Source organism: Amphiprion ocellaris, chromosome 14 (assembly GCF_022539595.1).
Source record: "Amphiprion ocellaris isolate individual 3 ecotype Okinawa chromosome 14, ASM2253959v1, whole genome shotgun sequence".
In the NCBI taxonomy this organism is placed as follows: Eukaryota; Metazoa; Chordata; class Actinopteri; family Pomacentridae; genus Amphiprion; species Amphiprion ocellaris.
This window is the reverse complement of record NC_072779.1, coordinates 28,679,973-28,688,809: the sequence shown is the minus strand read 5'-3', so window position 1 is coordinate 28,688,809 and position 8,837 is coordinate 28,679,973. Positions and strand designations below refer to the sequence as shown.

At 40.6% G+C, this 8,837-nt stretch overlaps 1 protein-coding gene across 1 annotated transcript; it reads right to left on the bottom strand.

The window, feature by feature from the left end:
- Nucleotides 1-207: 207 nt before the first annotated feature.
- Nucleotides 208-8,837, bottom strand: LOC111575126 (adapter molecule crk-like). Its single transcript, XM_023280064.3, has 3 exons — nt 8,331-8,837; nt 5,180-5,772; nt 208-1,264 (listed from the first exon to the last, which is right to left on the bottom strand). Exons 1-3 carry the CDS (start codon nt 8,548-8,550, stop codon nt 1,130-1,132), a joined length of 948 nt encoding a protein of 315 aa, XP_023135832.1. The 5' UTR covers nt 8,551-8,837; the 3' UTR covers nt 208-1,129.

Below are 8,837 nucleotides of genomic sequence, written 5' to 3'. Positions count from 1 at the left end.
TCTTTAAAGAGGGGCCTAAAATTCCTCTATGCAGGAAAAATCTAAAAAGATATCCCCATGGTATACCAGATTATCTTGCATAATTATACAGATCACTTCTAAGGACTGATTAGGAAATTATCCTGATAACTTACAATCAGTAAAGACTCTTAAAAGCAGTTTAGCTTTTGAAATTGTGCTAAAATCGGACATTTGGAAATTCAAAACTGCTATTAAAGTCATTCTTTATTAGTCCTCAGAGGGAAATTCATTCTCTGCATTTAACCCATTTTTAGTATAAGGAGTAGTGGACAGCAGCTCTGAGCCGGTAACCTGGTCAAGGCTACTTTGGAAAATTAAATCAGCATGTTTTGATATCTCCCAGAGGAAATCTGCACAAGCGTCTTTGGTTGAACACAGGTGTCAGCGCTAACTACTCATCCACTGTGACTGCTAACAAGTTGCAGAGTACGACTGAACCAAAATCTGACTTTTCCTGCAGTTTCTGTGCAGTTGCTGAGTCCAGGTGAACGCACAAGTTTGTCTGAGCCGGACCGAAAAGGTTAAATGTAAAAGCGCCCTAAAACAAAGTCTTATTGCTCCTGTATCTGTTCAACAAACAGGTACATAAAAATACTCTGAAAATTAAAGGACATTGCAGTCTTGTTCTTTTCTTTGCTGACTCAGAGAGGTTTGATTAACTCCTCCATTTCTGCTGGATACAAAGACATGAAGCTAATAACTGATCTTCCAGTGTGATTCTAGCTGTGCCACTTTCAAATATAACATTAAACCAATAAATGCTGCCATCAACATGGAGAAAAACAGAACTGTGTTGTTTTAGCTGTCTGAGACCAAAGTAGTGTAGACAAGAAGGAAGCCAAAAGTGATACTTGGTCAGACTTACTTAAAAATAAAAGTTAATATAGGGAAACCGATATCCGTCTGACCTTAGTGTAAACTCTTAGTGTGACTGACGTCCATCAAAATGACTTTAGGCAAGATCAGCCAACACATCTTGTGCTGGCAGGGTCAGGAGAGGCTGACCGGTTTAGCTCGTAGGTTCATATACTGTGTGCTTGTATAAATCTTTGTGTTTCCGAGTGTGACAAAATGGCCAGAGGGACGTGCTGGAGGCGACGTGTGCTTCTCAGCTTTCGTCGTCTGGATGGTGCTGTTCCAACAGTCGGACGTGGGTGAAGGGAAAATGGCCCCGCTTGCCTTTACACTCGCCCTCCCACTGGCCATTCACGTTGATCTTGGTCACTTTTACCATGTCCCCCACCTGCAATGGAATGCGAACATCACAGGTCAGCATAAAATGCAAATACACCTCCTCTTTCCGCTCTACATAAGCTAAAAAGGACAAGTCGAACCTGTCAATACAAGCTCAATGTCTGACTCAAATGATAATAAGCCTGCAGAAAGAACAGTATTGACCTAAAATTGAGTGACCCGCCTTCATTTTACAGCTGCACCAGCTACACTGATTAACAGGAATGACAAGAGGAGTTATTGTCCAGCAGAACTGACTGATATTCTTTAATATGCATTCATATGAACTAAGCATGAAGAGGAGTTCAAGCCTGCAAGAGGTTCTGTTTGTGTTTATTAACATGAACATCATCATGAGGAGAGGCTACATTTGGCTATATCTGGGGAAACTTTAGAACTCTAAACTACCGAGCAATATTTTTGTGGCACAATTTGTCCTGAAAGTTCAACAAAAATACATTTTTTCCCCCATTATGCTTGCTAAATATTTCATACTACAAAGCATTCTATGTTATGTTTTGCATTATTGTGACATGCAGTTAAATATGGTTCAGAAAATATCACTAGTTGATTTCTTCAAAGATGGGACTCATCATGACAGCTTCGATTTCTTTTTTCATATTTCAACTCACTCATAATCAGGGACTATTTCATCTACTTGTCCAGTATAGTTGATTGTGAAGAAAATGGGAAAAAAATAGAAAATGTTAGGCTTTCATTTTAAATAAAATTTTAATGCCAAGATTTTAATTTTTCCTCCACGTATATATCTGATTTAAACATTACCGACTGGTCTTCTTCATAAATAATCATTACTGGCCATTAAAAAAAAACTATTGGTGGACTAGATATATTTGAGTTGCATAACAAATCTGAGATAAGGAGTTAATTCATATGTCTGGACAAGGTAAAACTGTTAGTGGTCTGTCTGATGTAATGGTTTAGAAAAAACATGTTAAACAGATGTACAGACAAATTACAGCTAATAGATGAAATTTCAGGTTTGCAGACAATCCCAGGTATATGTTTAGGCTTTTACTGCCTACACATACGCAGTGTTTCTCAGCTGTCTATACTTGGGCAAGCTGCACACATATCTTGTAACCCATTTAACAGCAGCAGCGGTTTATAAACGCCGTGCGATGTTGTCTTGTCTGCTTTATCTCACACCATCTTCCACTCCGGTTAATTTAAACAAAATAGTGGCATGTGCATTTCTTGAGATGTCTCAAATAAACTGGGCTGCATGGAGAGCGATGTGAACCCCGACAGCTGACAGCAGAGGAATTTAAGACGTGGCTCTGTTCAAAGTTGGTACAACTGTGAGACTGTGTGTTGAAAACACAAGTGATCAGTGTAAGGTAAGCGGATTACATTTGAATTAGCTGTAATTTCATTTAACTGAAACCAGCTTTAGCTTCCTGATCTTCTCTGGAGTTCATCCCCACTTATCCCACTGCTGCTGTCACTTGAATGGAAACATTTTTGAGAGAAATCTACTAAAAGTAACCCCTAAAATGATTAAATATTCAAGCAGTGTTCCTGTATTGGGGCAAATTAGAAATTATCTTGTACTATTGTAGGTTGGGGTTATTTTGGTAAAAGATCACATCACAGTCTTTATGGTAAAAATCAGGACTCCCCACAGACTTTGTGTGATCACATAATTAGTTGTGCACATAGTTGCCTGTATACAAAGTCTGTCACTTGAACTCAGGCACTGTTTTGGTCATCCTCAAAGTCATTCAGCTGCCTCTTCGAAGAGTCTCTCGCCCCAAAGATGGACTCCAGCTCCACCACTTGGACTGTAGCCAGTAAACTCATCACAGATGGCCTGTACAGCATCCTTGTACTGCTCTGGAGCCTCGCGAGCTTCATGTAGCAGCATATAAACCACCTCTCCACCTGCTACAGGTTCTGGTTGGAGTCGCCCTCTAGCTCACAGTGGATCTCCAGAGAGCAGAACAAAGATTACCGTGGCCAGCTACAGTCCAAGACAATGGTGTTGGAGTCTGTCTGTGGGATGAGAGACTCACGAGCGAGGCAGATGAATGACAATGAGGACCACAACAACAGCAACCTGATCAGCCTGCAGGTTGGGTCCACGTTAAGCAAGGCTAACTGGTCAACAGACTGAACTTTGCAAATGAAATACCCTTTAGTACTCCACGGTCTGCAAGGTCAACTAACTTAAATCAGGCCAGAAAACAGTATTCTATACTACAGCTTTCTCTGATTTGTCATCTCACTTCCTAATTTTTCATTGTTGTATTTTAAAATGCACGTTTATTAACGTTGAATCATGATTTATTTCTATTACTTTAATGTCTGACAATGTAATGCTTCAATTTTAATGTCTTAATATCTTGCAAGATATTAAGACATTAATTCTGTGATTTTCATTTCATTTCAATGTTGCTTTCTAAATACATCTCCATGTCTCTGTAAAGCACCTTGAGTTACCTTGTGTATGACTGGTGCTATACAAATAAACTTGCTTTAAGCTCTCTTAATGACACAATCTGTACGATTTTTCTGAAAAGCAGATGATATGTCAAATTGAAACCATCCAAGACATAAAATACCTCACCAATACATTGTTTAGTATATTTTCATTCAAAAATTCTTCCTCAAAGGTATCCATTTTTGGATATGGATTGATGATTGCAAAAACCACGGAAACTGCCTCTGGGGCGACTATTATAGAAAACAACATCGAAATCATAAAGCTGATGATAAAAAATAATCATGTGCAGCTCTAGCTAACATAATGAGGTACGTTTTAATCCTCTGAACCCAAAAAACCTGCTAGTGGGTTTAAAAGGGATTTATTTTCTGGCTTGTGCTTTAAATTACAAAAACTACACCATTTATCAGCAGAAGTGATCACAAGATTTTGTAACTCTCTGCAACCCCCGAATTAATCATCTGTGGTTTCCAATTTATCGGCCAAACAATCAAATCTAGGTTAAAAGTCTGGACATTTCATCAAAAATCACTTTTTTCTATGTGTCTCACTCAAAAATGTGTCAACAACCCTTTGCAGCAACCACATTGTTTAAAAAAAACAAAAAAAAATCTACAAATCTTGGCAAAAACCAAGAAGGTATTAGTGACAGTATGTAGAGTTACTACTTTTTCCAGTATTAGAAGCTCTTGTGGGCACAAATGTTGTACATGTTGATTCCAGGTCTTTTCCATTTTTGTTAAAGAAATGAAACTTTCATTATGTCCTTTTTATGTTAAGACATTGAGGTCTCTCTACATCTATTCATGGTTGTGCTGTTTCCATTAAGGTTTAGGACTTTATATTGCAGTGAAAAATGAGTCGACACTTATGAAAAATGTGACAGAAGGAAGAAACACCCACAAGCTGCTTGGTGTTCAGAGGGTCAAGTGATAAGAGGAAGTGCTGCAAAGAAATCCACCTTCAGCAGAGGTAATCAGTGGAGGTGTGAGCCAACAGGTAAGCAAGGGGGTCACACTAAACGTGTGTGTGATGTGGAGACACCGAGTTCAGATCATTGCAGGATGATCTCATGAGCCACGACAAGCCAGATGATGTCAAACTGTCTATTAACCTTTGCCATTGTGTGCATTTTATTCACCAATCAATCCTACTTAACAACTAAACACGATGTGCTTTGTTTCACGGGGGCTCCAGCAGAAATGGACGTACAATGTAACATTCATAATTAATCTAATGGGCCACAGTGAGCACACAAAGAGGGGCCATTGTAAAGGATCTGTGTCTGTCTTTTCTACACTGAGCCATCTCCACTGTGAATGTCAGCCTGGTTTGTAAAGATACTCTGTTTATGCTCACATGCATGAGTAAGCCATTATGACAATCTACGCTGCCTCAGCTCAGAACCAAAAAAAGGAAATATTCTAAGACTTGGAGAAATGAGTGGGGGATTACTACCTCCAGAGCGAGCGCCGTCTTGTCGTAGGCATTGGGAACCCTCTTCTGAATGGCTCGGGCAAACACAGGCCCATTCTGTAGGTTGGGCAGCTGAGTGTTGACCACAGGCTGAGCGTACTGGCCCGGGTCTGCCAGAGGGTTGGTTTGAGGAGCCCCTGTTCCATCTGTGCTCCCCACTACCCCTCCAACCTGTCCAGTCCCCACAGCAGAGGGTCCCAGGCCAGTAGCAGTGGGTGAGGCAGGCCGGTACTTCTCCACGTAGGGCACGGGGATCATTCCGATTCGGCCCTCCTGGCTAGCAGCGTTCCACCACTGCTCCTCAGGCTTCTCCAGAACTTGCAGGATGTCTCCTTTGCGGAAGGGAAGGTCCTCCTCGTCGTTGCCGGGGAAGTCGAACAGAGCTCTGACGAACTCGGCCTCCTCAGGCTGCTGTGAGACGCCAACGGAGGAGCTGATGAATCCTGTGTGCTTAGCTTTGCTTACAGGCTCGATGAGAGTAGTGGTGTCCAGGTAGTGGATCTTGTAGAACTCGAGCAGGGCCGGCAGTGCTTCAAACTCCTGATCCCCGATCCGAAACCGAGGTGGGACCAAACCTGGGAGAGCACGGGTGAAATTAAAACATGATGTAAACAAATTAATAAATAAATCATGAATTCCTTGGAGGATAAAAAGGGGATCAGAATTACTGACGAACATGCTCTGACTTTGTATTCACACATCAATCAATCACTGTAAACTGACCATATTATAGAGAGAGTTGCGTTTGGGGAGGCAATAACTCAAAAAACCCACTACATAACTTCTCACATCCACACAACACTGCATGTTTCCTTACATTTTCCCCAAAAACACTGTGAGCTCAGCATGCATGATATAGGCACAAATTGGACATATATTGCATGATATATATTGCAATGTGGAGAAATTCTTCATTTGGAAAGAATTAGTTTTTCAAAGTTGACTGAGGTGCTTTTAGGGGAGTTCATCTGCATAAAGAATTTTTAAATAATTTTTTAAAAGTTGAAAAAAATGTGGTGGAACACTGGCAAAGACATCTAAAATAGTCTTTCGCTTCAGATGACATTCAGATCTGGCTTTGCACTCAACAAACATTTAAATGGTTAAACAAATCAGTCATGTTGACTCATGCATTGGCAGTGGCTGCAAGACAGAAAAGCGATTTTTGGTCATTATCATCCTTTCTGTAGCTGAAATATTTACATACAGCTTGCATTCCATTTCTTTCTGCAACCAAATCTTCTTCAGTGTTACCCTCCTGCTCCTCGTTCATTTTGCTTCATGTCAACAAACTCTTTAAATAAAATTTTTAAAAATCTGTCACCAAAAACACTTAAAGCTGGTATAAATTACATTCTAACAGAGAGACTTCTCTTGCAGATTTGTCATGGAAAATGAAAACTGTGAGTTTTCTTTTGGCAAAAAAACACTCATGATGCGTAATTTTCCTTACTTTGCATCACACTGCTGGAGATGTGACAATTACACATGCAGACATTGCAATAGCCAAGCTGAAACAAGATAGCATGCATCACTATTGTAGATTACAATCTGATATTTTTGCAATGGAAATTCAAATGACACATACATGTAATGGGGCAGCTGGTTTGGGGCAGCTCTGTCATTTATTTCATTACATTAACTCAAAAAATTGTAATGACGCCATGAAATTGGGGTGCAACTGATAACAATCTCTACTGTTGATTATTTTCTTGATTAACTGATTAGTTGTTTGGTTTATAAAATGTCAAAAACTGGTGCAAAAATGTCATTGTTTCTCAAAGCCCAAGATGATGTCCTACAATGTCTGGTTTTGTCCACAACTCAAAAATATGCAGTTTGCTGTCACAGAGAATTTTTTAAAGGATAAATTTTAAATTTTTGAAGTTGGAATTTTAATTTTTACCTTTTTTTTTTACAGTTTGTTCAGGCAGTAAGTCAGCTGGAAATTGTGTCACTTTGAGAATGTCGTGACTAAAAAAAGAGAGAAGCAGCTGAACTTATAATCTCAGTTTGTTTCCGTGCAAGTTTAGTCCCGGATTTCATTCTAGATGAAGTAACAGCCTTACAACTCAATTAATCTCAGCACAGTTCAATATATGTATAAACCACTAGCTTGTGATTTCAAAAGACATTTGATTGCAGTTACATAAATCACTTTTCATACACGTCTCTTGGGGAGTGGAATATTATAGCTGCCTAAAAGCCCATTATTGATTTACTACAGGGACATATTGATAAACAAAAATTATCAAATGCACAGGAAGTCCAGCAAAGTTGAGGAATTGCGCAATAACCACAAAGAGCTGAGAGCATGGTGGCAGACCTGTGTTAGTGTGCAACGGGGCTGGGATCAGAGACATTCCTGAAACGCCAATCTGACCAATCATACCCCAGGTGTGACAGCGGGACCTGCCCGGTTCTTGCAGCAGCAGCCCGGCCCACCTCACCCACGCTGCCCGCCCAGCTGCAGGACAAACACCGCCAGGACGAATACATCCACACTCCCTAGTAAGGAGTTCGAATAACTGAATCTTGCTGGCTACTGGTAGCTAGCAGCTAGGAGAAGTTTCCCAAACTCCATTTAGAAAGTGCACAACTTAACTCTACTTTGCCCAATCGGGGTAGATAAATCATAAAACATAATTTATCATTTATTTTACATTATAATGTCAAACGGATACGCCTGAAACACTGGGAGTATCCTAAAAGTAGCTAGCCGCTTTTGATTTTAGGTATAAAATGTAGCTTGCTAATGCTACACAGTTGAGCATAGCAGGGGTGGGCGGTTGCAATCTGTGCAAACCATGTTAAAGTTCTCGTTTTTGACAATCTCGCTAATATTTAAATATTACACGCAGGCCGAATTTTAAAGTAGCTACCAAAACGCAAAAATACATGAAAATTTGTCGTAAAATACGGGCGTATTTGTTGAGGTGGAAAGACCTTGATAAATTACACATTTTGTAACGGGGGTTTTGCGCGGCTTGACGAAAGTGGGATGCACTCGGGCTTAAAAATCACAGCAATGCAAAGCTTAAAATGAAAAATAATCTTAACGTTAGAGTGATAAAAGCATATGGGACTGGTTCGATGAAGCAGCCTGCTAAAGTGAGAAATAACTAACCGTTACCTGAGCCAGATTGCCGGTTGTTACTGATGCTGTTGATTATATAATGGGACACTTTGGAGTTCTCTGAGACAGACAGCACGTAGTCGCCGGGGCTGGTGATGGAGTCCCTCACCAGGAAAACACCGTGTCTCTGTCCCTGCAGGAGGGAAACGGCTTCCTGGCGACTCAGTCTCCCCCAGTACCAGCTAGCTCGGTCCTCGGCATCAAAATTACCGGCCATGTCTGTGAAACACTCTCCGAGGCTTGAGGCCTTTCCCCTTCGCCTCTCCCTATCCGCAACTCATACAAAACTTTGGTTGACTAACACTGTCGCTGAGAAAAAGAACAAAAAAAGACGAAAATGCCCCGACTTTAGCGACTTCCAAGAGAAAACGTTGGCAGAACTTGTGCTTTCCCGAAAAATCCCAATTCTTTGCCGCTCAAATGTTATAATCACAAATAAACCCCAAACTAATGTGCAACAAGAAACTCTGGGACTGAAATGGCGGATCTGGGGAAAAGTTGACC

Bases quoted from the DNA above. Each gene is read 5' to 3' on its own strand.
- LOC111575126 (XM_023280064.3), bottom strand. From the start codon at position 8,550: ATGGCCGGTAATTTTGATGCCGAGGACCGAGCTAGCTGGTACTGGGGG. The intron at 5,773-8,330 runs GTAACGGTTAGT...GTGCTCTCCCAG, and splicing joins CAACCGGCAATCTGGCTCAG to GTTTGGTCCCACCTCGGTTT. The intron at 1,265-5,179 runs GTAGTAATCCCC...ATTCCATTGCAG, and splicing joins AGACGGCGCTCGCTCTGGAG to GTGGGGGACATGGTAAAAGT.